This window comes from Oryza sativa, chromosome 2, assembly GCF_034140825.1.
Source record: "Oryza sativa Japonica Group chromosome 2, ASM3414082v1".
NCBI classification, from domain to species: domain Eukaryota; kingdom Viridiplantae; phylum Streptophyta; class Magnoliopsida; order Poales; family Poaceae; genus Oryza; species Oryza sativa.
Window position 1 is genome coordinate 18,352,627 of NC_089036.1, and position 18,010 is coordinate 18,370,636.

Here is an 18,010-nt window from a genome sequence, read left to right on the forward strand (position 1 = left end):
AGTCGGGGAGCAAGAGAGTTCAAGCTCTAGAACCCCTCTTTTTCCTTCTCTTCTGGTTCTTTTTTCTCTCGATCTCCTCCCCCAGCTCAAGTCTTCTCAGAGTTGTCCCCCCTTTTCTTTGTGGGCAAGGTCCTCCTTTTATATCTCAAGGGGATACCACATGCACCACTTCTACCTACTCTTCTTTTGGGTGGGGACCCACCCTATCTTGACCAAATCTTGACACGCACCTCCGCCTGGAAGCTAAATCAACGCCTGTCCTTGAGTGATGCCCAGCGCCGTCACTCGTCAGACACAGGGGATCACCCTGTCATTTCTTCATTAATGGGCGGAGTTTTGCAATGGCCGCTGTCCGAATGACCCTCCGATGGGATGGGTCATACCTGCCTCCACTCCGCTGGAAGCTGATGCAACATGAGAGCACGGTTGTCTGCCGATGACGTGACCGGCGTCGGACCAGTGACAGACCGGTCATTCTTGTCCACCACGTGTCAGTTTAGCATGCCACACATCTGCCCTTCTTCATACAGTGACTTCCTTGCAATGGTTGCGATGAAGCCTGGCATGAATCGAGCCGGGACTGATGTGCTAACTCCAGGAGTTACCACGCTGGCTCCAGCTAGGGACGAGTGCCAAGAGGCTCTCATCATTCCGACGGGACGGGGCGAGGCGTGTGACAGTCCGCCTGCTGCCACCTAACCCGCGATCTGACCGGTCTGTGACCGATCACACACTGCGACCGGTCACGGACCGGATATGCGTGCGCCGTGCTGCATTAAATGCGGCGTGGCGCGCTTGTCCATTCCGCAATAAATGTGGTTTGGTGAGCGCCGCTGTGCCCACCTAACTCACAAACATGGCGCCAATACCACAGGGGGTCGGGGCACCCCAGCCCTCGGGGCCGAAGCAGGAGCGGCCCGACCCCTCGGGAAGACAGAGGAGGGGTGGCCACGTCTCCCTCAGGCCCGACCCCCCCCCCCCCGAGGGGGTTAGGCCACGTGGGTGACTGCGGCTGCCCAAGCCTCTAGTCATGATACCCCCGATCCCATGTCACCGACAGTAGCCCCCGGCGTTATGCCAGGGCGATCGCCCCCCTCGAGGGAAGCGCTCGGGCGTGACGCCACTCCTTAGGTCTGGTGACAGGTGGGACCGGTCTCTACAGGTGGGCAGGAACCCAGCGGTCGCAAATCGCGCGCATCGGCTAGGGAAAAAACGACCGATAATAATGAGTGGCCTCTTCAAGACCGCTACATTTCTCGAAATAGCGCGCGAATCGGGACGAGCCGGTTCATTTCGCCTGGAGATATGATGATGGCGCTTCGGTCGGCGAGCGTAGTTAACGCGCGCACGATATGTCTCATCTCGACTGCCACGGCCGCACATCCGCCTCGTGCGCCGCAAAAGGGCGAGTGGGATTAGTGGAGGCGTGGGCGCGAGAAACGAGGGGGCGAGATAGTGGGCGCGGGAAACGAGGAGCCGGGAATAGCGTTGGCAAGGGTATAAGGGCGCCAAGGAAGAGATTCGTTTCCTTCCTCTCGCCATTATTCCCCTTGCCTTCGCCGCTTGCGCCCTAACTCCTTGTTTCCTGTGCCCTACCCTTGCCGCACTCACTCGTTCTCAAGTTCCTCCTCCGCCGGCGTCATGGCACGGGGCTCCGCACCGCTCGACGGTAGCGTGCTGCCGCCTTCCCGCATCGTGAGCGAGAGGCAGGCCGGGCTGCCGCGCCGATTCATGCCGGAATCTACCGCCGGTCGGGAGGTGGTCGAGCTGGGCGAGGGACGCCCGGCACCACACTACCCGGGGCGGTCCGTCTTCTTCCTCCCTTTCGCAATGGCAGGGCTGGTCCCGCCATTCTCTTCTTTCTTCATGGATGTTCTGGAGTTTTATGATCTCCAAATGGCGCACCTCACCCCCAACGCGGTAATGACGTTGGCCATCTTCGCGCACCTGTGCGAGATGTTTATCGGGGTGCGCCCATCTCTTCGGCTGTTCCGGTGGTTCTTCACCGTACAGCTAGTGTCGCCGCCGTCGGTAGTTGGTGGCTGCTACTTCCAGCCGCGGGGGCCGGTGCTGAGCCACTACATTCCCTGCGTCCTCCGCAAGAAGTGGGACGACTGGAAGAGCGACTGGTTCTACACCCCCCTCGCCGACGAAGCGCGCCTCCGACTTCCGAGCCAGCCCCCAGCGCAGGTCTCCAGCTGGCGGGCGCCGGTAGATCTGGGAGACGGCTACGACGCCGTTCTTGACCGCCTGGCGGGTCTGCGATCCCAGGGGCTCATGGGGGCCATGGTGTACGGCGACTACCTTCGTCGCCGGATTGCGCCGCTCCAGCGGCGCGCCCGGGGCGCCTGGGAGTACACCGGGTCCGAAGACTACATGAGGACCCACCAGGGGGTCAGATGGGACTGGGCCCCTGAGGACTTCAAGATAGTGGTCCAACGGGTGCTGAATCTCAGCTCCGTGGAGGCATCCCTCATCCCCCAAGGAGTCCTCCCCCTCTGCAGCGATCCAGATCGCGCCACCATCCTGACCATCATGCAGGCGGTCGGGGCGTCGGAGGAGCGGGCTCCTGGAGGCCACGATGGCGCGGGCGGGAGCCGCAGGGGGGAACAATCTACCCCGGGAGGGGGTCGTGCTTCTGGGCCCCGCGACGGGGGCCCGGGGAGCGGCCGCCCCGCCGACGCCCGGGGGAAAAGAAAGCAGGAAGGAACCCCTTCCCCATCTCCTCCCCGAGGGGGCGGGGCGGCGCGTGCCAGCAGCAGGCGCCCGGAGGGTGCCGTGCCGTCGTCGCAGCCCGAGGGGGAGCGAAAGAAGAAGCGGCTCCGCAAGATGGGGGAGACCGAACCATGCCGGGGAAACCTTATCTCCCCCCCAAGGTGGTCGTTTAGCCGACCTCCTCGCAGGTTCGTCCCCGCGCCCACTGCGGCCGTATTCATTCTCCCATCTCCCAAGGCAAGTTTTCACTCACCCGTTTCTTTTTGTCTTCTGGTTTTTCTTCTGCCTCAGCGAGATTCCATCACGCCCCCCCCCCCGCCATTCCAAGTCCGGCCAGTCCGAGGCCGTGGAGACGGCGACCGCGGAGGCCCGGAGGCGGGAGGCTGAACGGCGAGAAGCCGCAGACCGCCTCCGAGAAGCCGAGGAAGCTGCCCAGGAGGCCGTCCGGGTTCGCCGGGCTGAGGAAGCCGCTCGGGAGGAAGCCAAACTCCGCCGGGCCGAGGATTCCGTCCGGGAGGCGGAGAAGGCGCGCGCACGCCAAGCGGCCTGCCAAGCCCCCGACCCGACTCCGCCCGAGGCGACCACGACTTCCGAGGCCACCCACGACGAGGCCGCGGGCGCACTGCTCGGGCCCGACCCCTCGGGCGACGCACGGGACGTGCCAGCTTCGGGGGACGCCCCCGAGTCCGGCACGTCGATTGGCGGGCCGTGCCACGCGGCGCCCGCACCGAGGCGGCTCTCCCCTATGCCTTCCGCTGCCCCACTGAACGCGGAGCCCCTCCTGCAGGCCTTAGCCGCCGCAAACACCACGGTGCTGGACGGGCTAGGTGCCCAGATGGAGGTCCTGCAGGCAGAGTGGACATAGCTCAACGCGGCGTGGGCACGCGTCGAGGAGGGGCGGCGCTCGGTGGAAGCCATGGTGGAAGCGGGCCGCAAGGCACACCGCCGACACGCCTCAGAGCTCAAGGCCCGTCGGAGGGAGCTGGCAGAGATCGCCAGGGAGGTGGAGGAGGAGCGGGAGACTGCCCTCATCGCCACCGCCGTGCTCAACGAGGCGCGGGACGATCTCCACCTCCAATACGGGAGCCGGGCGGCGGAGCTAAAGAAGAAACTCGATGCCGCCCGGGGAGTCCTTGACGCCGCCGCTGCACGGGAACGGCGGGCGGCGGAGAACGAGACGGCGTCCCGGCGGCGCGAAGAGGCCCTTGAGGCTCGTGCCAAAGCGCTGGAATAGCGCGCACGCGCGAGGGAGAAGGACCTGGCGGACCGCGAGGCCGCCATCGCCATCCGGGAGGCAACGCTGGCGGCGCATGAGGCCGCCTGCGCCGAAGAGGAGTCAGCACTCCGCCTCCGCGAGGACGTGCTCACCGAGCGAGAGCAAGCTCTCGAGGAGGCCGAGGCCGCGGCGCAGCGACTGGCGGACAACCTGTCCCTCCGCGAGACAGCGCGGGAGGAGCAGGTGCGCCGCAATCTGGAAAGCGCCCGCGCCGAGAGGGCCGCACTGGATCAGCGGGCCGCTGAGCTCGAGGCGCGGGTAAAGGAGCTGGACGCAAGGGCGCGTAGCGGCGGGGCGGCCGCGGGCGACAGCGACCTAGCCGCCCGCCTCGCAGCTGCCGAACACACCATCGCCGATCTGCAGGGCGCGTTGGACTCGTCCGCCGGGGAGGTCGAGGCCCTCCGCTTGGCAGGCGAGGTAGGGCCCAGCATGCTTCGGGACGCCGTCTCCCGTCTAGACCGCGCCGGGCGACAGGCGGGCCTCTGGGGCGAGCGGACCGCGAAGTATGCCGCCAACCAGGGGGGCCTCGCCCAACGCCTTTCAGAGATGGCCGGGACCCTCCAGCGGCTCCCCGAGGAGCTCGAGGAGACGATCAAGTCATCCTCGAGGGACCTCGCCCGGGGGGCGGTGGAGCTCGTACTGGCAAGCTACCAGGCCAGGGACCCGGACTTCTCCCCGTGGGCAGCGCTGGACGAGTTTCCTCCCGGGACCGAGGACGACGCGCGCGTGCAGGTCCGGGACGCCGCTGACCACATCGTCCACAGCTTCGAGGGTACGGCCCCCCGGCTCGCGTTCGCCCTCGACTCCGATGAAGAGGGCGGTGACGGCGGTGACGAGGCCGGCGACCCGGGCGTGTCGGAATGAGCTCCCAGGCCCCTGCCAATCTTTATATAGTTTTTTCTTTCTTCTTCCGAGGCCTTCGGGCCCCCTTCTTGTGTAGACTAACTTAATCTGCAATCAAATAAAGAGGAAATTTTTTGCGTCAATTCTATTTGTTGTGTGTATGAGACGAGGATGGTCTGTGCCGCGGTCCTTCTGTGTCTTGGCTTGAACAAGGGCTCGTGCCCAGGTCCCAGCCTCAAACGGCGCGGGTCGGGGCTAGTGCCTGGGGAGATCCACATGTCGAGACTGGCCAGGCCGGGAGCGTGGTGACCGAGGGTTATGGGTGACCCGATTGTGGGCCTTTGCCGATTCCCCCCCGGAGTTCACCACGCCCCGGGGCACGGCTCGGTTCTGGGCCCCTTTTGGCGATTTTAGCCGGCCCGGGCCACCGAGGGCAGGATCGAGCACGAGCGTGCTAATTCAAGTCAAGATTCAGCAAAAGGAAACAATGGCACAGACACAGTCCTTAGGAAATCAAAAATGCTTTTATTGAAATACAGAAGAGAAAAAAGACAATTATCTGTATGTGGTAGCCCCCGGCCAACTCTGCACGCCTGAGGGGGGTGCGGGGTTGGCCCGAGCCCGAGACCTGACACCCGACCCCCACTAGGGGTAGAAGCGACGAAGGTGTTCGATGTTCCACGAGTTAGGCAGCTCTGTGCCGTCGCCCGTGGCCAGCCGAACTGAGCCCGGCCGGGGGACGCCGATCACTCGATACGGACCCTCCCACATTGGTGAGAGCTTGCTCAATCCAGCACGCGTTTGGACGCGGCGTAGGACGAGGTCGTCGACGCAGAGTGATCGGGCCCGGACGTGGCGCTGATGGTAGCGCCGCAGGCTCTGCTGGTAGCGCGCGGCTCGGAGGGCCGCGCGCCGCCTTCGCTCTTCCAAGTAGTCGAGGTCATCTCTGCGAAGCTGATCTTGATCAGCCTCGCAATACATGGTGGCCCGAGGGGACCTCAGGGTGAGCTCAGATGGGAGAACCGCCTCCGCGCCGTAGACGAGGAAGAAAGGCGTTTCCCCAGTTGCTCGGCTTGGCGTGGTTCGGTTTGCCCAGAGCACCGCTGGCAACTCCTCGATCCACGAGTCGTCGTGCTTCTTGAGGATGTTGAAGGTCTTGGTTTTGAGGCCCTTAAGGATTTCCGCGTTGGCGCGTTCCACTTGGCCGTTGCTTCTGGGATGGGCGGGTGAGGCGAAGCAGAGATTGATGCCCATGTCTTCGCAGTAGTCACCGAAGAGTTCACTAGTGAACTGGGTGCCGTTATCCGTAATGATACGGTTAGGCACCCCAAACCGAGCAGTGATGCCCCTGATGAATTTAAGCGCGGAGTGCTTATCGATCTTGATGACCGGATAAGCCTCGGGCCACTTAGTGAATTTGTCGACAGCGACATACAGATACTCGAACCCGCCCGGGGCCCGCCTAAACGGACCCAAGATATCGAGCCCCCAGACAGCAAATGGCCACGAAAGAGGTATGATCTGCAGGGCCTGGGCCGGCTGATGGGTTTGCCTGGCGTGGAACTGGCACGTCCTGCACCGCCGAACCAAGTCGACCGCATCGTTGAGAGCCGTTGGCCAATAGAAACCCTGGCGAAAGGCCTTCCCAACCAAGGTGCGTGAGGCGGAGTGGGCTCCGCACTCGCCTTCATGGATATCGGCAAGAAGCTCGACGCCTTGTTCCCGAGGAATGCACTTCAGGAGGACTCCGTTAGCCGCGCGCTGATAGAGGGTCCCTTCTACCAGCACATAGCGCTTGGAGATGCGCTGGAAGCGTTCACTCCCTTCGCGGTCCTCGGGTAGAGTCTTATCTATGAGGTACACCTGGATCTCAGTGATCCAAGCAATCGATCTAAGGGAGCTGGGAGCGCTCCCTTCAGGTCCCGAGGCCTGGACTCCGACGGGCCTCGGGGGCCGTTCAGGCTCGTCCGTCTCCCCTAGGGGGTCGGGTCGCGCCGACGGCTGGGCAAGCCTTTCTTCAAAGGCGCCCGGTGGGGTCTGGGCTCGCGAGGAAGCGAGCCTTGAGAGCTCGTCGGCGACCGCGTTATCCCGTCTGGGCACGTGCCGAAGCTCTATCCCGTCGAAATGGCGCTCCATACGCCGCACCTGGCGCACGTAAGCGTCCATCTGCGGGTCAGAGCACCGGTACTCCTTACAGACCTGGTTAACGACCAGTTGGGAGTCGCCTAACACCAGGAGGCGGCGGATCCCCAGTCCAGCTGCCACCCTGAGTCCCGCAAGGAGTCCCTCGTACTCTGCCATATTGTTGGTCGCCCGAAAGTCGAGGCGGACCAGGTATCTGAGGACGTCTCCGCTCGGCGAGGTCAATGTGACCCCCGCACCGGCACCCTGAAGAGACAGGGACCCGTCGAACTGCATCACCCAGAAGGCGGTGTGAGGCAGCTGCGAGGGGCCCGAGCTGGCCTCAGGGACGGAGACGGGCTCGGGAGCTGGGGTCCACTCTACCACAAAGTCGGCGAGGGCCTGGCTCTTGATCGCGTGGCGTGGTTCAAAGTGCAAATCGAACTCAGAGAGTTCGATTGCCCATTTCACCGCCCGTCCAATACCCTCTCGGTTATGCAAGATTTGGCCGAGGGGGTAAGACGTAACCACTGTGACCCGATGCGCCTGGAAATAATGGCGCAACTTCCTCGAGGCCATCAGGATAGCGTAAAGCATCTTCTGGGCCTGAGGGTATCGGGTCTTGGCGTCCCAGAGGGCCTCACTAACGAAGTAGACGGGCCGCTGCACCTTTCGGCGGGGCCGATCCTCTTCGCCAGCCGTATCTCCAGGGCGCTTTTCGTCCGAGAGGCCGCGCGGGGCGTACTCGGCTTCTGTGTCGACGACCTCGGGGTCGGAGGGCGACAGGCGCGGCCTTCCCGCAGTGGCCCCGGGGCCATCCTGGGGGTCGGGGGCGCCTGTCACCGTCGGACAAGCGGGCAGAGGGCCAGCTCCGGTCGTCGGGGGCCTCGGGCCGCCGTTCGGCTCGGGGGCCTCTCCTCCCTGCTCTCTCCCGGGTCGAGTCGACACAGGGCGCTCTTTGTCCGAGAGGCCGCGCGGGGCACACTCGGCTTCTGTGCCGACGACCTCGGGGTTAGAGGGCGACAAACGCGGCCTTCCCGCAGTGGCCCCGGGGCCATCCTGGGGGTCGGGGGCGCCTGGTACCGTCGGACAAGCGGGCAGAGTGCCAGCTCCGGTCGTCGGGGGCCTCGGGCCGCCGTTCGGCTCGGAGGCCTCTCCTCCCTGCTCTCTCCCGGGTCGAGTCGACACAGGGTGGGGGTGTGCGGAGCGAGGGTCGTCCTCGTCGCGCTCCACGACCAACGCCGAGCTGACCACCTGCGGGGTTGCCGCCAGGTAAAGTAGCAACGGTTCATCTGGTTTCGGGGCGACTAGGACCGGGGGAGAACTGAGGTACGCCTTCAACTGAGTGAGGGCCCGTTCAGCCTCCTCCGTCCAAGTAAACGGCCCGGAACGTTTGAGGAGCTTAAATAGGGGTAGCGCCTTCTCTCCCAGCCTCGATATGAACCGAATTAGGGCGGCCATGCAACCAGTGACGCATTGCACATCCCTAAGTTTGCTGGGGGGGGCGCATCCGCTCTATAGCTTGTATCTTCTCGGGGTTGGCCTCGATGCCTCGGGCAGTGACCAAGAACCCGAGAAGCTTGCCCGCAGGCACGCCGAACACGCACTTGTCGGGGTTCAGCTTTATGCGGGCGGAGCGGAGACTTTCGAAAGTTTCCGCTAGATCCGAGAGTAAGGTCTCTTGGTTGCGCGTCTTCACAACCAAGTCATCAACATAAGCCTCAACGTTGCGTCCTAACTGGCTACCCAAAGAAATTCGAGTAGTATGTTGAAAAGTAGGACCTGCATACTTTAACCCGAACGGCATTGTCGTATAACAATAAGTTCCTATGGGGGTGATGAATGCAGTTTTTTCCTCATCCTCCCTAGCCATGCGAATCTGATGATAACCAGAGTATGCATCTAGAAAACACAAAAGGTCGCACCCCGCGGTGGAGTCGACAATCTGATCTATACGTGGCAAGGGATAAGGGTCCTTAGGACATGCCTTGTTAAGGTCGGTGTAGTCAATGCACATCCGAAGCTTGCCGTTCGCCTTGGGAACGACGACCGGGTTCGCCAGCCACTCCGGATGGATGACCTCACGGATGAATCCGGCTTCCAGAAGTCGCGCCACCTCCTCGCGGATGAAGGCTTGACGTTCCGGGGCCTGCCGCCGTACTTTCTGCCGGACCGGCCTTGCGCCCGGCCGCACGGCGAGACGGTGCTCAATCACCTCCCTGGGGACCCCGGGCATGTCCGCCGGTCTCCAGGCGAAGACGTCGGCGTTTGCCCGCAGGAAGGAGACGAGCGCGTCTTCCTATTTGTCGTTCAGAAGACCACCGATTCATGTGGTCTTAGACAGGCCGTCACCCAGGGCAACCTTCTTGACCGGGACCTCGTCGCACGTGATCATCCGTTGCCTCGGGGCGGCCGGGACGGAGGCGCTGAGCCTCTCGTCGCCACCCTCGGGCTTGGACGCCGCGGCGAGCTGGTTCGCGCGCTGCTCCATACAAGCAAGCGCGACTTGGAGGTCGCCATGGACGGTGATGGGGCCACCAGGGCCCGGCATCTTCATCTGGAGATAGGCGTAGTGGACTGCCGCCATGAACTTCACCAACGCGGGTCTCCCCAGGACCGCGTTGTAGGGCAGACTGAGATCCGCCACATCGAAGTTCACCCGCTCCGTGCGGAAGTTGGCGGAACCACCGAAGGTGACCGGGAGGTCGATATGACCTAGCGGCCAAGTGTGCCCCGGCGTCACACCGATGATCGGCTGGGATGGCTGGAGCACCATCCCTGGGGCCTTGATGGCGTCAAAGGCTGCGGGGGAAAGGATGTTGAGAGCTGCACCCCCGTATATGAGGACATGCCCCAACTTCACATTGCAAATAGTGGGGGAAACCACCATCGCGATCTGTCCTCCCCGGGCAACGCACGGCGGGTGGTCGGTCTGGTCGAAGGTGAGGGCCACCTCCGACCATCGCGCCCGCCGCGTCGCCTCATGGGTAGGGGCCGCGGCCAGAAGCTCTCGCTTCATGGCCTTGAGGCTCCGGCGAGAAGCATGAGCACACGCTCCCCCATCGACAGTGGCAACTGTGGCCTGAGGCTCCTGGAACCCCAGGTTATCGTCGCCATCGTCGACATCCTCGGCGGGGGCCTTCTGCTTGGCCTCACCTCGCCGGTTGCCGGCGGGGGCCGCCGGGGCCTTGCCCTCACGGCGCTCCTGCCTCCTCTCCTCCTCCCACTTCCTCGTCCGCTCAGCCAAACTTTTGACCGCGCGGCAGTCCGCGAGGTCGTGGAGGGAGGTGTTGTGCACGGAGCACCACTTGCCGGTCGGGCGCTCCCTGCTGGGAGCTTCGGCCTCCTTCTTTCTGTCGCTCGCAGGCCTCCCCTTTCGGGTGGCCCGCGAAGCGCCCTCGACGGTGAGGACGTGCCCCTCGTCGTCGGAAAAGGCCAACCTCTTCTTCCTCCTCCTGTCCTGCCGCCCTGACCGAGCGGCGGACCCGGGGACGGCCGGAGCTGCCACACCGGAACCGGAGGAGTTCCAGGTCCAGGCCTCCTCCTTGCGAGCCACACGGTCCGCAAGCTGAAAAAGCTCCGCGGTGGTCTGGGGCTCCTTGGAGGCGATCTTTTCGAGCATGCGATTGTGCCGCACGCCCCCCCTGAACGCGTAGATCACCACGTGTGCGGGGATGCACGGTATAGTGTTGCGGACTTGACAGAACCGCTGAATGTACGAGCGAAGAGACTCATCGTCCCCTCGCTGTACCGCGTGCAAGTCCGCTTCTTCACCTGGGCGCGGATATGTGCCCTGGAAGTTCATGGTGAACTGCTGGCACAAATCCTCCCAAGAGTGTACCGACGCGGGTGGCAAGTTCATCAGCCAACCCCGCGCCTGACCTTTCAGGACCATGGGGAAGAAATTCGCCATGACCCTGTCGTCACCCCCGGCGGCCTCAATCCCGGTCGTATAGATCTGGAGAAACTCGGCAGGGTTGACGCTTCCGTCGTATTTTTCGGTGATGGTGGGCCGGAACCTTGGGGGCCAACGGACGTTCCGAAGGCTCGCCACAAAGGCTCGACAGCCGGCACCGCCAACCGGGGACATGGGAGGCTGGCCCCCATGCCCGGACTGAAGTGGCGCTCCGGACGAGGAAGCGCCCTTCGTTGCGTGGGCAGCACGACGACCATTGCGTCGGCGCTCAATATTGAGGCGGGCATCCGGCCCCCCACGCACATCTTCTTTGGTCGGAGGCGTCGACGAGGGAATAGCGGACGAACGGCGGGTAACGGCCGCCGCTCGCCGCGCCCTCCGCCTCGACGACATGAAGCCGGTGGTAGCAGTGCCAGAGGCCTTGGGGGCGAAGGACCGCCCGCCGGCGCCTAGGCGCTGCTGCGCCGTCATGACCAAGTTGGCCACATCATCCAGCCAACGTCGAGCTGGAGTCTCTGGATCGGGGACGACGGGCGGGTGACGCAGAAGCGCGCCCGCAGCCTGGAGCGCGCCCTGGGGCGTGCTGCCATCGCCGTAGACGAGGAGGCGACGCTCCCCGTCTCGCCGTCCTTCTCCATCACCCGTGGGTGACGAAGTCGCGGATCTTTCGATCCCCTCGAGCGCCTCCTCCCGCCCAAGACTTCGGCGAAAGGGGGACGGTGGAGTACGAGCTCGACGGCGCGGGTTCTGCTCCCTGTCGTCACCGCTAGCGCTCGGAGAGAGGTTGTGCGCCACTGCCCGTTCGGCCATTGGGCTGAGCGGGAGAAACTTGGCGCACACGAAAGAGGATAAGGGCTTAGAAAAGCGCACGCGCCCCCTACCTGGCGCGCCAGATGACGGAGCGTGGGGCTCCTCACCGGGAGACCGCGCAGGCCCCCCTTTGCCGGTTCGGCCAGGGGCGCTAAGTGAGGTTCTTCACCCTCGATCTGTGGAATGTACGCGAGAGAGCAAACGCACGAGACACGGGCGATGTAGACAGGTTCGGGCCGCTGAGAAGCGTAATACCCTACTCCTGTGTTCTGGTGGATATGTGTGAGGAAGAGTTACAGAGAGTCGGGGAGCAAGAGAGTTCAAGCTCTAGAACCCCTCTTTTTCCTTCTCTTCTGGTTCTTTTTTCTCTCGATCTCCTCCCCCAGCTCAAGTCTTCTCAGAGTCGTCCCCCCTTTTCTTTGTGGGCAAGGTCCTCCTTTTATATCTCAAGGGGATACCACATGTACCACTTCTACCTACTCTTCTTTTGGGTGGGGACCCACCCTATCTTGACCAAATCTTGACACGCGCCTCCGCCTGGAAGCTAAATCAACGCCTGTCCTTGAGTGATGCCCAGCGCCGTCACTCGTCAGACACAGGGGATCACCCTGTCATTTCTTCATTAATGGGCGGAGTTTTGCAATGGCCGCTGTCCGAATGACCCTCCGATGGGATGGGTCATACCTGCCTTCACTCCGCCGGAAGCTGATGCAACATGAGAGCACGGTTGTCTGCCGATGACGTGACCGGCGTCGGACCAGTGACAGACCGGTCATTCTTGTCCACCACGTGTCAGTTTAGCATGCCACACATCTGCCCTTCTTCATACAGTGACTTCCTTGCAATGGTTGCGATGAAGCCTGGCATGAATCGAGCCGGGACTGACGTGCTAACTCCAGGAGTTACCACGCCGGCTCCAGCTAGGGACGAGTGCCAAGAGGCTCTCATCATTCCGACGGGACGGGGCGAGGCGTGTGACAGTCCGCCTGCTGCCACCTAACCCGCGATCTGACCGGTCTGTGACCGATCACACACTGCGACCGGTCACGGACCGAATATGCGTGCGCCGTGCTGCATTAAATGCGGCGTGGCGCGCTTGTCCATTCCGCAATAAATGTGGTTTGGTGAGCGCCGCTGTGCCCACCTAACTTACAAACATGGCGCCAATACCACAGGGGGTCGGGGCGCCCCAGCCCTCGGGGCCGAAGCAGGAGCGGCCCGACCCCTCGGGAAGACAGAGGAGGGGGTGGCCACGTCTCCCTCGGGCCCGACCCCCCCCCCCCCCCGAGGGGGTCAGGCCACGTGGGTGACTGCGGCTGCCCAAGCCTCTAGTCATGATACCCCCGATCCCATGTCACCGACACCCTCCGTTTCTAAATATTTAACACCGTTGACTTTTTAGCTCATGTTTGACCATTCGTCTTATTTAAAAACTTTTGTGAAATATGTAAAACTACATGTATACATAAAAGTATATTTAACAATGAATCAAATGATAGAAAAAGAATTAATAATTACTTAAATTTTTTGAATAAGATGAACTGTCAAATATATTTAAAAAAGTCAATGACGTCAAATATTTAGAAACGGAGAGAGTTTATGTTAATGAATTCAGACATAACATCTATATGAATATGAGCAATGCTAGAAAGTCTTATATCCTGAAACGGAGGGAGTATTAAATATGTAGTTTCGTGTTATATCCTGAAACGGAGGGAGTATTAAATATGTAGTTTCGTGATAGTTTAGTCAAAATATATACGATATATACGTAGGTTTTGTGAAATTTATTCCAAAAATATGTATCTAATTGTTTCTCTATTTTAAAGTAGGGGAAAAAAATCCTAAATAAAACCCTACGGAATTGTTTATTCTCCTGCCTTCAGCCGTCTCCACTTCTCCACTTGATTGGCAGTCGCCACTGACCAACTTTCCAAAACCTCGTCGCCGGCGGCCATGGCCTACCTCCCGCCGCACAAGCGCCACTCCAACGCCTCCACGCCCGCCCCGACCCCGGCCCCTCCTCCTCCCTCCCTCTCCTCCTCCCTCCGCTCGCTCTCCCTCTCCTCCTCCCCACGCGGCCGCCACCACCGCGGCGCCACCACCCGCCCTTCCAGCAAGATCGTCCACGCCGCCGGCTGCGTCTCCCGCTGGTCCACGCTCCCGCCCTTCCCCGACGACGACGGCGACGACGACGGGTCGCTCCGCCTCGAGCCCTTCCCCTGCGACCCCATCGAGCGCAGGACCGGCGCCAAGCCCCTCGCCCTCGTCTCCTCCTCCGCCGCCGAAGCCTCCTCCCCCTGCTCCGCGGCGGCCGCCGCATCCACCGTCACCGAGAGGTTCTTGCCGGACCTCCTCGCCGCGGCTTGGAGGGCGAAGGCGGGCGATGTGCCTGAGGAGGAGGAGGAGGTGAAGCTGAGCGTCGTGGCCAGGGTGGGGAAGGTGCTCTTCGAATCGTCGTGAGTCTCCTTAATTTCTCCCATCCCATCTACCATTTCTCGTTGGATTCGTGGAAGAATGATTGGGTGTTGATCACAAAGAGTTGCTGCTGTTATTATTGATTGATTTTGTGTAGCGGCGGCGGATCACCCGTCTCCATGAACTCGCTCCGCGAAGCCGTGAAAGCAGGAGAAGAGGGCTCGAGGAGCAATCTTCATAAATCGTTCTATACCAATGTGCCTAGTGAGTGCTTGGATGATATGGAGCGATCCGCTGCGGAGAAGATGGGGCTGGAGTTTGATTCCTCCAAAGAGCACTACCATGTGAAGGTTTGCGCGTCTGGTAGCATGTCAATTACGATGTTTTGGGTTTATAGTTGGGTGAAATTAACTTTGGGGCCTGTAAATGAATTGTAGGTCTTTGACAAGCGTCAAAGTGATTCTACAATAACGTGCAAATGCACCGTGCAAGAAGATGGAAAGCTTGCTATCCATAAGGTGTGCTTAACTGCTTATCGTTCTAACCTTAGCCTCTTACCTTTTGTCTTATTAATGTTCTGCATCATAGATTCATATGAGTAGTTTGCACATTGTATTTTAATTTTGGCTCTACTTGTGTAGATTATTTTTCTGAGTATGATTGCTGAATGCCCGAAAATAGAGTGTTGGGATTGTTAGCATTTTGACTTGTACCCATGAGAAATAGGAACAATGAGGCTTCATCTTTGTGAGATGTATGGCATAAATCATAGCTACCGGTCTATCATAGGGATCTTGATTCGTATGAGTTTTTTGATAAAGTGAGAAGCTGGCTCATATAAACTTGTCTACTTCATTTGTGGTACTAGATGAAGCCTATTAGCTACTTTGTCCTTCCAGGTGTTGTGATTCCCAAAATATATGCCTTTAATCATTTTTGAGGTCGCTAGTTCTTACTGATTGGTCTTGTGGATGCAACATTATAGTAAATCTACTAATGATGGATTAGCTCGATTAGCTACAAACTTCCAATACTATAGACTGGAAGCCTACACTATCAGTAAGCAAGATAATATACTATGTGCCTCTCAAAATTCCAATGATTTGTCATCTAGCACTTACTCATAGCCTTTTTTTTTTCCTGTAGTGGAACTTCTTTAGGATAGTAACTTCTCACAATTGAACCTTACATTGTCAGTTCGCAGTAGCACTATGCAACTCTTTCATGCTAACTATAATTCTGTGATGCAATATGTGGTTTTGTTTGGTTCATTGAGAATAAGTGCCCTGTAGATGCCAAGGAGTTGCTCAAGTGGGCTTTGAACGTTCCAAAAGGTTGGAGGCCCATTTACAATGCATACATGTGAGAAGGAGAGTACATATTCTGGAGTGTATCAGTACAGGGATACTTAGGAAGTTTGTGTACAGTGTACTTACAATACATCTGTATGTGCACTTACAAAGTATGTACAGTTGAAGAGGTTTAGATTTGAATGAGGCTATCTGTACATACACTTGAAGTATGTATATTTGAAGGGATTTCTGAAATGTTCGTGCCATAAAATCTATCTAATCATCACCAACTTTCTGAACTTAAATTTTTATTTTGAAAAGCTGAAATATAACCAGTAACTAGCAAGTCCTAATTATGGGCCACATTGCACAGTAATATTCAATTTTCCATGTTTTGTTGAATTCGATAGCCTATGGTACACAGCCAATGCCAAACACTATACTCCCTCCATCCTTAAGAGATTCTGGCCCCTTCATTTGGGGACGGAGGGAATATTTTGGTTGTCAATTGTAAGAAATTTGTATCTATTAGTAGAAAAGGTCTGGTGCCTTTTTTCCTTCATTGAAAGAGTCATCTTTTGTGTCCTTTGCTAGGAGTACAGTAGACCTAGCATATCTTTCCTTGGATGGTTGTATCTGAGTTCTAATGTAATCCGTTCTTGATTCAGCCTTGAACTATTACCAGGTTACATTATATTTTGTTTAGATGACGATTGAATTGACAGCAATCAAATCAGGCCTGTGTTAATGTGATCATGTCCTATGTCTATTCTACTGAAGAAATTTCATGACAGTGGTTTTTGTTTCTTCAGTTTTTATGAACTGCAAATTTTATGTTAAAAGCATCTCATATAATTAATTGGTAAGTTTGTTAAATGCAAATTTTACCCGTGTAGGATAAATAAAACTTTGTGTGCGTTGCTATATCCTTAAAATATATATTATTCAATAGAAGAACGAACTCTTTGGCTTAACATGTTTGTTTTACACTGTCATACTTTTCCATGCAGGTTCAGTTGAACCAGGTACGCCACTTGGTGGAAGATATATCCTGTCTGTTCAAGGATCTGGACCTGAGGCTGATGTTGTCTACCAAAAGAATCCTTAAGAACTTAGATGTGAGTTGGGTTTTGTTTGAAAATTCTGATCCTTTATGTTATGAGACATTTTTGGCAAAGTTATTTGGTTTTTGCAGGCTGAAGTGAAAAATGCAATAAATTGCTTGGTATCTTCTGCTGTTATTGATCCTGATGTCAAAGGTGGACTTAGATGGCCTCTTGGGAAAGAATCGATTGATGAGAGGTTCAGCATAGTTGGAGTGTGGCATACAAACTACAAAGCTTTCAGAAATGAGAAGTTGAGGCTCAAGCTAAGGCATGCTGACCGGTTTGACCATCGAAGCTCAACTGGAGAGGTTTCTAATGAAGTTACCTTTAAACTAATTGGCATATCTGCAAGTCTGGAGGTAAGTAAAATCTGCTCGTAAGTTAATGCGTATGTGCTGTTCTTCAGCATTTACACTTCAGTTTACATTCCTAATAAGGCTATGATCCAAAGTCCGCCTCCGCTGTGTACTGCATATCAATTATCATGTTAATATCTAAGATCCCATTTTACCGACATGGGGTCAACCAGAATTGGAATATGTGGCTAATAATTTCTGGTCAACTGTGCAGCAAACGGCATTATGAGTTAATGACCTTTGTAAGTCTTGTTGTTTTCCAGGCTGTTGATCAGGAGGCGAATTCTCTGCAGGAGATGCTGGAGTCTGTGGTAGGAATGATCTGGGAGAGCGGTTTGAGCTACAAGAAGGCGCCCTGAGCACAGTTATGCCGAGTGGCGACAAGTAGACAATGCTACAAGAGCTTCTTGCCGATGTTACCGTCTGACTACCTTCTACCCTGGAGCTAACGGGCGTTGATCTCAGCCCACCCCATCATGTACAGTTTCAGTTAGCCTGTCTCTACTGTAGTGTCAGTGTGTCATTCTGGTTAGCAGGTTAAGTAGTAGTGAGTAGTCTATGGGCATGGTCGCATGGTATGGTAGGTTTTCCACTTACTTCCTTGCTCCTTGGCGTCATAGGTTGATCGAACCACCTACATGAGACGCTAAATTCAAGTGAAGTTGAAATGACTATGCAATTATGCATTCTTCTGTTAAACGAGAATGGCATATTTTATAATATAACTTTGAGTAAATTGCACTCAAGATACAATTGAACCTACAAACAAATATCTGTTAAAAATCTCTGTGTTATGTTTAGATCAAAGAACAACCAACCAAATTCTAGGTGGTGCTTAAAAAATATGTAAAAACTCCTACCCATTCCATCGAAAAAAAAAATCCTAGGTGCCAGTTTTAGATCAGAATACAACTCATTGTTTTTTACTGTTGCACAAGGCTTAGATTCTGCTAAAGGCAGGTCGAGTCTTATACTGAAACTGCAACATACTCTTGTTGTAATAACTTGTTGAAGCCTTTTTCAAATAGGGGTGTGAATTTGTGAAACAAGATATTCGGATTAAGGCTGCGTTTAGTTCCTGAAATTGGGAAGAAGTTTGAGGAAAGTTGGTAGTTTGGACAGTTGGTAGTTTGGACAAAAAAAATTGGGAGTTTACG

General features: G+C 57.4%; 1 protein-coding gene across 1 annotated transcript; it reads left to right on the top strand.

Moving 5' to 3' along the window:
• The first annotated feature begins 13,559 nt into the window (after positions 1-13,559).
• LOC4329429 (uncharacterized) lies at positions 13,560-17,599 on the top strand. Its single transcript, XM_015772147.3, has 6 exons — positions 13,560-14,140; positions 14,257-14,449; positions 14,537-14,617; positions 16,402-16,509; positions 16,587-16,856; positions 17,117-17,599. The coding sequence occupies exons 1-6, from the start codon at positions 13,638-13,640 to the stop codon at positions 17,210-17,212; spliced, it is 1,251 nt and encodes a 416-aa protein (XP_015627633.1). The 5' UTR covers positions 13,560-13,637; the 3' UTR covers positions 17,213-17,599.
• The last annotated feature ends 411 nt before the right edge of the window (positions 17,600-18,010 follow it).